We start from the raw sequence: 14,024 nt of genomic DNA, 5'->3' as shown, positions 1-14,024 counted from the left end.
AGCGGAGGTTGGCAGCCAATTCGGATATTTCGATGCGGTTGCAGCAGTCACGCTTCCCAACTTCGATGCTTGTTGGCGAAACGCATCTCCGAATAACGTTCCTTCGGGCTCAACCCATCTCTCCTGGACTGACGTGCAAAGCGACAGAGTCGGATGTCAGCGACGTGTATAATGTGTCCTCAATCGCCAAGACACGCAGGAGTTTATCATTCGACGGTCTCAACAAGGAGCAACTGTGTATTTCTCTTCGGCGTCAAGAGAGGCCATCGTGAAGGTGTACTCATCCTTGTCCTTGTCCTCGACTTCAATTCATTTTCTAATGATCTCCTCCAGGCGATTCGTTCAGCCAAAGGTCTGTCAACGATGAGGAGCTTTGCGCGGCGGGCTACCAGCTTTTCGCTGCGGTCTGCACATATCTTAACTTTGACGAGAGTCCCATTGCGGCTCCCAAATGTGCGTTCGTGCCCTGCTTCATAAGCGGCGTCTTTGCTTTCGGTCACACTCGAAGGAATACGGGAATCTGTTCCGACATGCATCTGTGTCGACACAGTCTTGATCTCGTGCTCACCCAGTCTCATGGGTATTTCGTTCGACACCGGCTTCTCGTTTGCGTTATCTGCTGTTCTCTTCAAGGGACTGCGGACTTCGATCGTGAAGGAGGAGGCGGAGTGTGCTGCTGAATGTGATGATGTGGTGATATCTTCGTGAAGGCAAGGTTAACGGCTTTAGGGATGCCTTGTTAGCGAAGGAGCTTGGCTACTTCCTTGCCCTGCTGTCTGTGTTGGCCACACACATATGTCCTATTGGAGGCTGCTCAAGAAATTCAATATCGGTGAGTTCCTACCCAAGCCTATGGGTTATCAGGCATTATGGGTTATCCTGGCTATGGGTTATGTAGACTTTGACTGTAAATTGATTAGGTCAATATGAAAGAATGTTTAAATTTGTACTTGTCCAAGCATGGAGAGATGACTTTAAATGCTGGTAATATATATATATATCTAGAATCCCAATCAGAATCCCAATCAATGATAGTCCCAGAATCTGATCACAATATTCTAGGCTGGAACATGTGATATATTCCAGGCCGGAATATTGAATGAAAACATGTGGCAGATTGAGAATATTCTACGGATCTGCCCAACATTTTCCGGGCTGTCATATACTTGGCAGATGGTGAGAAAATTGAGAATATTCCACGGATATTCCTGTCATATTCCAGCCTAGAAAATGGAATGAATACAGCCTGGAATATTCATAATATTCTCAACATATTCCAGGGCGGAATATGCTCCATTGCCCGCAGTGTAAGGTAGTTCTTTAGACGATCTAAGCGATAGAGTACAGGGTACACTATCGCGCTTTATATACGCGGGCCCGCAAAGGGGGTGATCGGACACCCTGACCTCTACTCCTCCTCCTCGCTCCCGTTCCTGGCCGCAGAGGGGACGATCGTACATCCCTTGCGGGCCAGGCGCTACTCCTAACCTCTTAGCACTCCTCCCCAATCCCCTTGTGTCGAGTTGGGCTCGGCGACGGCTCGACGCGTCGTTCTCGGTCACGTGCTTCCCACGTGTGCGTTCCTCCTACTGGGGCGCATGTTCCCCGTCGTCACGTGCTGCGTGCTACGGGCCCGCGATGGCCCGACACCAGCGCCGGAGCGGACGGGCCGGGTCTTATCCGTGACAGTTCTAATCTTATTACTTACTTTGTTATCCCTTATTCCATTTCCATTACTTCTTGTACTATAAATACTTTGATGTATTACTACGTACTTTAGTTTGTAAATTAACATTGCTGGTCTCTATCTCCAGCGTCGTCTCTCCGCTCTTCTCTTCTTGTCTTGTCTTGGTCAACTGGAAGCCCCGGTTACCTAAACAACCTTCTGTGGTGTTTGTCAGGGGAACCCCCGCTTCGGCCTCCTTCCGACCCTCCGAACGCATCCGAGGTGCATCCGACCGGCGCCCCCTCGGACGCTCCCGACCCACCCCGACCATCGTCCACGGCCTCCTTCGCCCGCACAATCACCGATCCGTCAAGACCCTCCCAACGATCACCTTGGGACAGAGCCTGTGACGCCGCTCAGGCCTTCTGCACTCTACATCGGCAGTTACGGACGACCAGTATATAGTTGGCGCCCTAGCAGGCGGACCCTTAGAGTTTCTTCTCTTTGGATCCTCCCCTGCTAGGCCGGTCCCTCCGTGTATTTCCTGTAGTCTTATTCACTCTTTGGATCCTCCCCTGCTAGGCTTTCGTCGGAGTCTCCGGGGTTGCCCTTACAGTGTTCCGCCCCCCAAGTTCACTCTGACTTCGATTCTGTTCTGACTCCGACTTCGACTCCAGTCCTGTGGTCGACACGGCACTTAACAGGAGCTTTTACAGAGGGGCCGAAAGGGAGGTTCCCCTGACACCCCCTCCCCTCCTGCCATATATAGTAATATATTCTTACGATTAACGTCATGTGACCACTGATGTGATCAACAATTAGGATAAAAAATTCAATCTTTGTGAAACTCTTTTTTGTAAAAAATTTTATATATGTGTATGTGTATATATGTATGTATGTATGTATCTGGAAACTTCAAACACACATGGCAAGCTATATCAACTCTTCAACATGTTCACCTCTCATCAATTGCCTGACAATGGGCCTATGACAGAGTTGGCTGTCTAAGCTCATAGGCCTGAATATATATAGATATAAGTATGAGAGTTGTTGTCAGACTGCGGGTTGGGCCGTGCAAGGTCCTTTCCTAAGAACACGTGCCCGGAACAGAACAGACGGATAGTCGGGCCCGCAAGTACGGCGAGCGGGGTAGATCAAAACCAAAAGGGCCCGTGAACTTGGTCCCTTGTCGTCTGCGGTGGTCGAAGGTTCAAATTGGGTCGTGTCAGGCCCAATAAGTCGCTGACCTCCTTGCACGGAGTAAGGTAGTTCTTCAGACGATCTAAGCAATAGAGTATATGGTACACTATCGCTCCTTATATACGCAGGCCCGCAAAGGGGTAATCGGACACCCTGGCCTCTCCTCCTCCTCCTCCTCTCTCCCGTTCCTAGCCGCAGATGGGATGATTGGACATCCCTTGCGGGCCAGGCGCTACTCCTAACCTCCTAGCACTCCTCCCCAATCCCCTTGTGTCGAGTTGGGCTCGGCGACGGCTCGACGCGTCGTTCTCGGTCACGTGCTTCTCACGTGTGCGTTCCTCCTACTGGGGCACATGTTCCTCGTCGTCACGTGCTGCATGTTACGGGCCCGCGGTGGCCCGACACCAGCACCGGAGAGGACGGGCCGGGTCTTATCCGTGACAGTTGTGAACTGTAGAAATTAGAGTGTATACACTATATTTTCAGTCTCTTTACACCCATATAAGGCCTAAATCTTTCATATACAAAAAGTTTTTTTACCCCCCGGAGATCAAATTGTAACCTGTGCACATCCCCCGGTGTTTCTAGCACCTCGATCGCGATTCGCGACATGGTCCCCCAATGTGGGCTGCAAAATCCTCTGCCTCCCGCCTACCATTTCATTAGTAATGATTCATTCAGTGCTACTGCTCCTGTCACAGCTGTCACAGCCTTGTTGACACAATGATCGGAGTCACCTGACGGCACCTTCTTTTGATCAGGCACCACGACCACCAATCAAGCTTAAGACCGCCCGGAACGCACTGCCCTACGGACGGAGGCAGCTTAGCTCTGAATTCGTCACTTGCATGAAGTGTCTCCGCAGGCTCCCGCGTCCAGTCCCAGGGTGCATCTTACAAAGCACCGAAGGAATGGCACTTTCATGCTCTATTGCGCATCTATAGCCAAGGCGACGCCCTGATCTTTCCGCCGTCCCGACCTCGCAGACCTGCGCGGGATGATGGACGACCGACCGCGATGCTGATACGATTCCGCCGCTAACATAGTTATATCACTCGGATTCCCGAACAAGAGAGCATGGCAACTCGTCCACCGCATTGCATTCAACTTGGATCTCACACAACTAACATCGCCCCGGACAACACAACAGACCCCAGCACGAGCCACCCCGCCGTCTGCCCCGCGCCCGCAGCGTTCTTCTTCCCCGAGCCGCCGGGCGAGCTCCCGGCCGGTGCGGCGCCGGTGGCCGACGCGCCGGCCGCGCTCGAGCTATTGGACGGCGCCCCAAGGTCGGCCGCGCCCGGGCCGTGCGCCACGCCGTCCTTGTCGACGAACGTGCCGTCGATGGTGGCCTCCGGCAGCGGGTGGAGCGTCGACGCGCACCCGGCGCGGTACGCGTCGAAGGCGGCCTGCCCCGCGGCCGCGGTCGCGCCGCCGGCGAACACCTGGCAGTTGAGGCACTGCCGCTCCGTCGCCGCGTAGTTGATGTTGCAGCACGCCGCGGAGGTGAGCTGCGTCGGGTCGCATTGCAGCGGGGGCCCCAGCTGCGGGCGTGCTCAGTGACCATCAGCAAGAGAGGGAGGGAGGGAGGGACGCACGGGGAGCGGCGTGCAGGGCTGCAGGCAGATGTCTGGCAGCATCGCACTGGTCTGCCGTGCGCGGAGGCCGGTCACGGTGGCGTTTAGCAGGGGCGACCCCGCAGCCATGCTCGCGAGAACTGCTGTCAGATCAGCTAGAGAGCACAACACGGAGTAGAGGGGGTATCACCAAGGAGCACAGAGGACGCGATGAAAGTCATGTGAACAAAGAAGCAAAAGGGGGGACTTGAAGAGAGAAGAAGAGAATAGCGCTCGCGCCTGAAGCTGGGGAGAACAAACGCAGAACACCCGCGCACCTGCGTCTATAAGTATCCCCACCGGCGCTTAATCCTTACAGCCGCCCTTCCACCGCTGCCAGCGACAGGCTGTACATTCTGTTCGCGTCGTCCACCCCCCTGATATGCCCACCCTCCCGGTGCTGTGCGGGAGGACTGAACAGGAGGATCGACGGCCCTGGGAAGGAAAGCCATATTTAGTCCGATACCTCGCGCGACTGGATACCCGGTGTTTCGAGTTCCCAACTGTGATGCATCCCAAACGCTGTGTGTAGTAGTATTTCGTACATGTTACACTCGTGGATTACACACCCAGCACCACCCCCGCCACCGCCAAAACTCCCACGGCAAGCCACCCCTCCGCCTTCCTTCCAGTTCTGCCGGCCGCATTCTTCTTCCCGCTCTCGGCGGCGGCGGCGGGCCCCGTCCCCGACGCCGCCGCGCCGGCCGCGCTCCTGGACGCCGCGATCGCCGCGGAGATGGCGCTCGCCTGCGGGCCGCGGATCGCGCCGTCGCCGTCGACGAACGTGCCGTCGATGGTCGCGCCCTGCGCGAAGAAGTGGTTCGCGGTGCAGAAGCCTTTAAACGCTGTGCCACAATCAGCGGACTTGTACATACGCTCAGTAGAGGGGGACGACGCACTGTCGTAGTCGGCCTGCGCTTTGGGGGCCGCGAGGAAGCCCGTGAAGACCTCGCAGTTGAGGCAGCGGATCTGCGCCTGGACGACGTTCGCGGTGCAGCACGCGCCCGCGACGGGCCGCGCGGTGTCGCACGTGCTCGGCAGGAACGGCGTGCACGGCTTGTCGCAGAGGCTCGGCCGCGTGCCGGTCTGCCGGGCGTGCAATCCGGGGGCGGCGGCGGTGGTGTTGAGCAGGGGGAGAGGCGGCGGCGAGCGCTATGGGATCGGTGGTTTGTGTATGGCGAAAAGCAGAGGGGAGCGTACCGAGGAATATGATAGATGGAAGGAAAGACATCATGTTACAACAATGGGAAATGGCGTCGAAAGAGAAGAAGAGACGGAAGGAAGAGCGCTAGCGCCGAGAAGCAGAGAAAAAGAAGAAACGAGGCACGCACTCATTATTGGGGACGTCTACTTATAAACAACCAGCGGCGCGAAAGGCTTGGCCATGACCACCCGCCTGACAGTTCGGGCGTCGTCTGCCGCCCTGATCTTCCGGACAGACCATCTTTGATCGGGAGCAGCGCGTCGGAGGTTCGGCGACCGTGGGCTCTGAAAAGCCGAGCGATCCACCGTGCCTTCTGAAGGGAAGCCGGTACGCAATGTCATAATAAAAGGTACATTCAATTTCCAGTTCAGCTTCTACAGCGCCGCCACACCAGCGAGCAGCGCCGTCGCCAGCGCGGCGAGCCACGCGCTGCCAAGCCCGGCTGCTGGCTGTGCGCCGTTTGCCTTGGGGGCGGGGCCGCGGAATGTGCCGTTCGCGTCGCGGAAGGTGCCGTCGATGACCGCGTTCTGCACCGTGAACAGGTGCGAGCGGCAGAAGTCCTGGAACTCTGCCGCGCGTCAGGGCGAAGAGGGAAATAGCCTAGGCACGCACTGCGGAAGTCGTCCTGCGCGCGCCGGGCGCTCGTGACGTTCGTGAACACCTCGCAGTTGAGGCAGCGCGTGCGCGCCTGCACGACGTTCCCCACGCAGCACGTGCCCGCGGACGGCCGGCTCATGTCGCACGTGCTCGCGGCCTGCCGGCGGCGGCGTCAGCGTCGGTGTAATCCAGGAAGGGGGGAGGGCACGCACGGGGAGCTGGCACGGGACGTCGCACATCGCGGGCCGCGCGGCCGCGGGCGTGGTTGATGCGGACAGCGCGCGCACCTGCAGCCCGCCGTCGATGTCCCCGATGTCCGCGATGTCGGGCGCGGCGAGCGGGGAGGCGAGCGCCGGGGCGAGGGTCAGGGCTGCAAAACATCGGGACGGGGCACCGCGCGGGCGAGGGGCGTACCGAAGAGGAAGAAGGACAGGACGAACATCGCGCACAGCGGGAAACAGAAAGCGGAAGCAAAAAACGGGAGGGAAGAAGAGAAAAGACGAAGGGTGCCTGCCGGAGACGCGGAGAAGGGGGAAAAGGGGACGCACGAGGCGCGCACGCGGTTATAAAGGGCCTGGGGGCGACGCCGGGCTTGGCGGCCGGCTGTTGCACGCCGCGCGCCAAGCGCGTGTGGGCGTCGTGACGGCAACCGCGTCACGTTACGCGTCGCTTCTTGCTCCCAGCCCCGACCACGATGTCTATCGCTTCTCTACTTCGCGGGCAGATCGCCGACATCGACAGCCGGTTGCCTGCTCTCCGTCAACAATTCGCCGATCTGGAGGCCCGGCAGGCCCAGCTCGTTGCGCAGCTCAGCGAGATCAAGTATCCCGTCCTCACGCTCCCGCACGATGTCACGCTCTGCATCTGGTCGTTCGTTATGGAGCCATGGAACCCTGTCTACGAATACTCCGAGTCTGAGTATGTACCAGCACAGCCGGCCCCCGTGCTTGCAAGTGTGTGCCGCGTGTGGCGACAGCTTGCCCTGTCAACGACGGAGTTGTGGAGCACGCTAATAGTCTCGTGGCGGCATACTGGATCTAGGCGCACCATCTCGCTGGTTTCACTCCTTTTGAAGCGCGCCGGGAGCATCCGGCCGCTCGACGTTGACTTCCGGTCCATTCGCAGGCACAAGCACATCCAGAAGGCCCTCAATACACTGAAGCCTGTAGAAAGCAGACTGCAACGTCTGTGCATATCCCACGACGAAGAGGAGTTTCATTCACCGTTCTTGTACCCGCATGATCTTCCTCAAACGCTGCCCGCGCTCCAAGTCCTCGACCTGGGGTCTTTCCGCCTATCCACCTTCTATGACATCAATGAAATCGAGACTCCTCTTGCGCGGTCCACACCCAGACTCTCTTACTTGCGCGTGGAATCTGCTCACACTGCGCTGCGCCTCGGCTTCCAGTCATCGCTCAGCAATCTTGTCACGCTTGTGCTCGCCCGCGCGCAGTCAGCGGAGACTGCCGAAATGCTCAGCGCAGCCCCGCGGCTGGAGACGCTTCATCTCGGGGAGTGCGGGTTTGAGGACGCCGAGTCGGAGTTCCCCAGCCCTGGCGCCTCTCGACGGCGAGGCGATCTATATCTGGCCTGTTGAACAGGGAGGAAATGGGAGGGGAAAAGAGGACGATTTGAGATTGAACAAGTAGCTACTTAAGTACATATAAACTACAACAGTGTCTAAACTAGTCTGTTGAAGGGCATGTACATATGAAGTACAAAGTGGAATGAACAGAAGGGGAATGGCAATCTGAGAACAAGCGCTGTTTCCGAGAACGGTCCGGGTGGCTGTGCATGCCGCCGGATTGAAAGTCCAACACTCCCCCGCAATCCCAGGCATATCAAAGAATAAAGATAAAAGAAAAGAAACACTTATCAGGTCCATCAGGTATCACATCAACCAGTCATCAGGGAACTCCCCCGGAAAGCCATCTCGATCACCCATGCCGAGGAACCCATCACAAATCCATCCAACTTGTCATCAGGGTACTCCCCCGGAATCCATCTACCATACACCGCCAATTTCTTCGTCATCAAATAGAACCGCACCAGCGCGTTCTTTCTTGGGAGGGGAGCGGCAGTTCCGAGCCATGTGACCGGGCTTCCCGCAGTTGAAGCAGGTGAATTCGGCGCGCAAAGCGACATTCTCGGGGTCGTGATCCGAGAGCTCGTGACTAGTAGGCTTCTCAGCAGCCTTCCGAGCTTCTTCATCGAGCAGTGCTGAGGTGACATCAGCGAGAGCAAGTGTGCCAGTCGATGCAGTAAGCGATGACGCGATGCCGGAGTACGAGTCGTGAAGATTGAAGATCAGGACATCGATGGTGTCGTCGTCGGACAGTGTGGTGTTGGAGCCCAGGGCCGAAAGCCGAGCCGCGAGTGTCGTGATGTCAGTGATGTAATCCTGCATTGGTTGGGCCGGGTCATGGCGATAGCCGTACAGCTGGCGCTTGAGCATGATACGCGTTGCGCGGCTGTTTTTCTCGTAGACTTTGGCAAGAGCTTGCCAGGCCTCGGGTCCGTTCGTGGCGCTGCGGATGTGGATGTACTGGGTTTGTTGGACAGCCAGCCCAATCAGCGCAAAACCCTCCTCCGCGGCTGCCTTCCAGTCAGCATCTTGAGCACTGGCAGCGGGAATGGAGTCGGTGACAGCGGAGTACACCTTGGCGCCGGCGCGGCGCAAGATCAAGCCCATCGCGAACTTCCAGTCATAGTAGTTGGTGCCATCGAGCTTCGGGACAGCGGCAAGCAAAGAGTTGACATTGGTTTTGCCGGTAGACATGATGGGAACAAGAGATCAAAAGAAGCGAGATTTCGGGGTTTAATCAAGGAGGGCGGGGCCCATAACCTGTTGAACAGGGAGGAAATGGGAGGGGAAAAGAGGACGATTTGAGATTGAACAAGTAGCTACTTAAGTACATATAAACTACAACAGTGTCTAAACTAGTCTGTTGAAGGGCATGTACATATGAAGTACAAAGTGGAATGAACAGAAGGGGAATGGCAATCTGAGAACAAGCGCTGTTTCCGAGAACGGTCCGGGTGGCTGTGCATGCCGCCGGATTGAAAGTCCAACATGGCCCACCTCCGGGAACTCGCGTGCCTGCACGACGACTGGGCCGCGCTCATAGGCCGCCTGTCACTCCCTTGTCTTGAATCCGCGACCCTCGGCCATCTCCGGGGCCCGTGCGCTGCTGAATTCGGCTTCGGCATCCGCCGCCATCCCCAGCCGCCCCTCCGCGAGCTTACTATCCGCGGAATCGCGCTGCTGGCGATCACGCACGTGATCGCGGGCATCCCGCCCACCGTCGCCGCGCTGTCGCTCGACGACGTGCCGTGGGATCTTCCGGAAACCAGCCTGTTCTGCCGGTCCGTCGAGACGCGGCTCCCGGCCTTGGAACATCTCCGCGTCGAGAACCTCGCCTGCACTTCCCGCGAGCCCGCAACCATCCAAGCCAGGGTCCGCCGGTGGGTCGACGCGGTTGCCGCCCGGAGCAACCGGACAACGGCGGAGTCGGGCAACGGCGCGGGCCAGGCCTTTGCGCGGCCGCCGGTCCGGCTCAAGTCGTTTTTTCTGGAGCTCACCGACTCTAATGATGGGGAAACATTGGTGGAGGAGCTCCAAGCCCCTGTCCTCGACCGATTACGCACAATGCAAGCCCAGGGACTGCAAGTTCGTGTTATTGTCCGGAATACTAGTACTTCCTCGATATTGATAGCATGACTTGTGATCCTATTTACGTCCAAAATAATAAATGCAGCACCAGTGTTGTTGATAAGTGTTAAGGGTTATTGATATTAACGCTTTGTGATATGATAATAATAAGCCCTTATCATGAAGGTGAATCATGATAAGGCCCTTAATAGCCTTAATGATGCCATCAAAATGATTGATCATCCCTGAGTACAGCTGCCTTTGACCAAAAAGAATCTATTAAATTTCTACTGTATCTTATTGATATTTTTAGTCTCATTAGAGAAACTGACAATTGCCCTTATCCCAGCAATAGGGGTTGTAATGAACTTCCAGCCTGTGCAATCATAGGGGAAACACTCACCAATGCTTACAGGTCTTATGATCATGTAAGGGCAACCCTGGAGACTCCGACGAAAGCCTAGCAGGGGAGGATCCAAAGAGTGAATAAGACTACAGGAAATACACGGAGGGACCGACCTAGCAGGGGAGGATCCAAAGAGAAGAAACTCTAAGGGTCCGCCTGCTAGGGCGCCAACTATATACTGGTCGTCCGTAACTGCCGACGTAGAGTGCAGAAGGCCTGAGCGGCGTCGCAGGCTCTGTCCCAAGGTGATCGTTGGGAGGGTCTTGACGGATCGGTGATTGTGCGGGCGAAGGAGGCCGTGGACGATGGTCGGGGTGGGTCGGAGCGTCCGAGGGGGCGCCGGTCAGATGCGCCTCGGATGCGTTCGAGGGGTCCGAAGGAGGCCGAAGCGGGGGTTCCCCTGACATCACCCCCCTTTGAATGCGGCGTCCCGACGCATAATACAGAAGGGCAGCGAGTCGAAGGTTGCTGAGGCGATGTGCCGTGGTTTACCCGGGTATCTCCGATAGAAGTCCGCAATCTTGTCTGGCGCAAAGACACGGTCGAACCGAACCCACGAGTCGTGTGAAGCATCGTAGCCTTTCCACCTGACGAAATAGTTAAGACGCTTATACCTTATCCTGGCATCCAAGATTTCCTCGACTTCCCATTCGGGAACTCCGTCCTCTAGTTCGGGGGGCGGTTCGTCGTAGCCGGGTCGTCCATTGAAGGGGTCGTCCTGAGCGGGCTCGAGCTTAACAACGGGGAAGATGGGGTGGAGCTTGGAGTAACGCGGGGGGAGGTCTAACTTGTAGGCACCTTTGCTAACCTCTGCGAGCACCTTGAACGGTCCAAGGCGCTTGTGGGAGAACTTCTCGGAGGGCCGAGTCGTTCTAATGTCAGAGGCGTCCAACCAAACCTTATCACCAACTTGAATATTCGGAGCGTCCGAACGTTTCCGATCGTAGTACCGTTTATACTCGTCTTTGGCTTTAACGAGCGCGGCCTTTGCCTCGGAGACGCCGTTTGCTATCCGATCGCGAAACTCGTTCACCGACTCCAACTCTGAGCGGGCGCCTGGCTCGAAACCCATTCGGGGGAGCCGACCAGTGTCAGTCATAAAGGGTACCTGTTGAGTGGAGGAGTGAACGTGGTTGTTATAGGCGAACTCAGCGGCAGGGATAAGCTCGTCCCAGTCGTCTTGTTGGTAGTTGGTGAAGATCCGGATGTACTGCTCGAGCTCTTGGTTAACGCGCTCGGTTTGTCCGTCGGTTTTGCGGGTGGTAAGCCGTGGAGGTAGCCGGTTTGACGCCAATTAAGCGCCAGAGTTCGCGCGTGAAGTCAGCGATGAACTGCGAGCCACGGTCCGAAATGTACTTCTCGGGGGTTCCGTGGTGCCTCCAGACGTTCCGATAGTACAAGCGGGCAGCTCCGACCGCGTCTATTGTCGTATGGCACTCAGTGAAGTGGGCGCGCTTTCCGAGGGCGTCGACCACTACCATAACCGCGTCATACCCATGGGCCTCGGGCAGCTCGACAATGAAGTCTACGGTGACAGTGTGCCAACGTTCAGGCGGGACTTCGGTCGGATGCAGCTCTCCATGCGGAAGCCTTCGGAGGGCCTTCGTGCGGCAGCACAAGTCGCAGGTCGCGACGTAGCGTCCGATATGGCGAGACATCTGCGGCCACCAGTAGTTGCGCGAAACCAACTCTAAGGTCTTGAACCGCCCGGCGTGTCCGGCAACTCGCGTATCGTGGCAGAGCTCGATGATGCGCCTCCTTAGGTCCTTGTCTTTAGGGACTACAACCTTGCCGCGGAAGTACAGGAGGTCGCCGGAGACGGCCCAATCGTCCGAACGTGATGAGCGGGGACCCCGAACTTGACCTCGGACCTTCAAGAGTTGCCGGGCCGCAAGCGCGACGGGCTCCTCTAGGTCAGGCTCACCGGATAGCGCTTCCTTGATGTCGCGGACAAGTTCGGAGCCAGGCCCAGAGACGGTGACGGCCTCAAGCGCACGAACATGGAACAGTTCGGGGCGTAGGAGGGTGACATCCGAGTTGTCTTCGGAGATGCCGTGATCAGGCCGGCGGGAGAGAGCATCGGGACGGCCCATCTGGCGACCTGGGACGTGGTGCAGCGTAAAGTCGAACCTAGAAAGGTACAGCGACCATCGGGCTTGCCGACGGTTAAGGTGCTGTGCCTTTCGGAAATACTCCAAATTCTTATGGTCAGTCCAGATCTCGACCGGATGCGCGGCGCCCTCGAGGAAATGCCGATACTCCTCGAGTGCGCGGATGATCGCGAGCATCTCCTTGTCGTGAATCTCGTAGTTGCGCTGGACATCATTTAAGCTTTTGGAATAGAACGCTACAGGGTGCCACTTCCCGTCCGGGGCGGATTGTTGTGAAAGAACCGCCCCGTCGCATAATCTGAGCTGTCTGCTTCAAGTCGGAAAGGCCGGGAGTCGTCCGGGATCGCTAAGACGGGCTCTGAGACGACCAGCGTCTTTGATAGCTTGAAAGGCGGCGGCCTGGCGTCTCCCCAGGCCCATTTCTGGTCTTTCTTGGTGAGCGAAGAGGGGTTGCGCTAGGGCCGAGAAATCCCGAATGAACCTGCGGTAGAAATTAGCAAACCCCAGGAACTGCTGGACGTCCTTCTTGTTCTCGGGCGGAGGCCATGCGGAGACTCCGGCAACCTTAACGGGATCCATTTCGACGTGGTTGTGAGAGATGATAACCCCCAGATACTCGATTGACGATTTCTCGAAGTCGCACTTCTCCTTGCGAAGGTACAGCTTGTGCATTCGGAGTCGCCGAAGGACTTCGCGGACGATCTCGCGGTGCTTACGGAGGTCCGAATGCGCGATAAGGATATCGTCGAGGTAGATCATGACGTCTCCTGAGAGAATGAGATCCTGGAAAATGTCATTCATCATCGTTTGGAAAGTCGCGGGGGAGTTCGTCAGGCCAAAATACATCACCAAAGGTTCGAACAACCCTCGGTTGGTCCGAAATAGTGCTGGCCAGAATTATATTATGCTTGATTAAATATTGAATATATTCAGAATATTATGAATATATTATGCCCTTCGTAGATCACTTGAATATGATTATGTTTGAATATATTATATTATATTATGACTATACTATATTATAGTCACAGAATATTTAACTATAGTAAGATGGATGATTACAGCTATTTCCTCAGTCCATGTACTCAGTCATAGTACTAATCTTAGTCTGAGTTAGGGTGCTGTAAGTTGACCCGGTTAATTAACCGGTTAATTAACACCAGTTAATTAACACTGTAAATAATTGGCCAGTCATTGCGGGGGTGTTAATAAACCCAGAGCACGTGATCGGGCCGGTCAGTGCGGACGGATCAATAAAATTTTCCGCCTTGACGTCCACCATGCCGCCAAAGCCCAGCAAGAAAACGGCTTCTCTGCCATCTATCGGACACCTGTTCTATCGCGAGCAAATCAATACTCTCACACACCTCCTTCAGCACCTCCCCCGCTACCATTCCCATTGGCCAAGACCATGATTTCCTCAATTACCAAGTCAATTCAGAGAAGGCCGCCATATACGGTTGCGAGAAGAGTGTTGTGAACCAGGAACTCGAGGTCTCATTCGGCAGCCGAGCCAATGACCAACTAATTGTCTTCAAATCTCGTGGACCCCATCTTGTGGCGGTTGCTGCC

General features: G+C 56.3%; 2 protein-coding genes across 2 annotated transcripts; one reads left to right on the top strand and one right to left on the bottom strand.

Annotated features, from left to right (window-relative positions):
• Positions 1–5,833: 5,833 nt before the first annotated feature.
• MIND_00934700 (uncharacterized protein) lies at positions 5,834–6,725 on the bottom strand (the record flags this gene model as incomplete). Its single annotated transcript, XM_037365969.1, has 4 exons — positions 5,834–6,254; positions 6,299–6,440; positions 6,496–6,653; positions 6,698–6,725. The coding sequence occupies 4 exons, from the start codon at positions 6,723–6,725 to the stop codon at positions 6,061–6,063; spliced, it is 522 nt and encodes a 173-aa protein (XP_037217381.1). The 3' UTR covers positions 5,834–6,060.
• Positions 6,726–6,977: 252 nt separating this feature from the next.
• MIND_00934600 (uncharacterized protein) lies at positions 6,978–7,880 on the top strand (the record flags this gene model as incomplete). The annotated part of the gene is made up of 1 exon (XM_037365968.1): positions 6,978–7,880. One exon carries the CDS (start codon positions 6,978–6,980, stop codon positions 7,878–7,880), a length of 903 nt encoding a protein of 300 aa, XP_037217380.1.
• Between the last annotated feature and the right edge of the window lie 6,144 nt (positions 7,881–14,024).

The sequence above is a fragment of the Mycena indigotica genome (assembly GCF_014461135.1).
Source record: "Mycena indigotica strain 171206Taipei chromosome Unknown Mind.scaff0008, whole genome shotgun sequence".
NCBI lineage: Eukaryota > Fungi > Basidiomycota > Agaricomycetes > Agaricales > Mycenaceae > Mycena > Mycena indigotica.
Note: the sequence above shows the minus strand (reverse complement) of the source record. Positions and strands in the feature narration are given on the sequence as shown.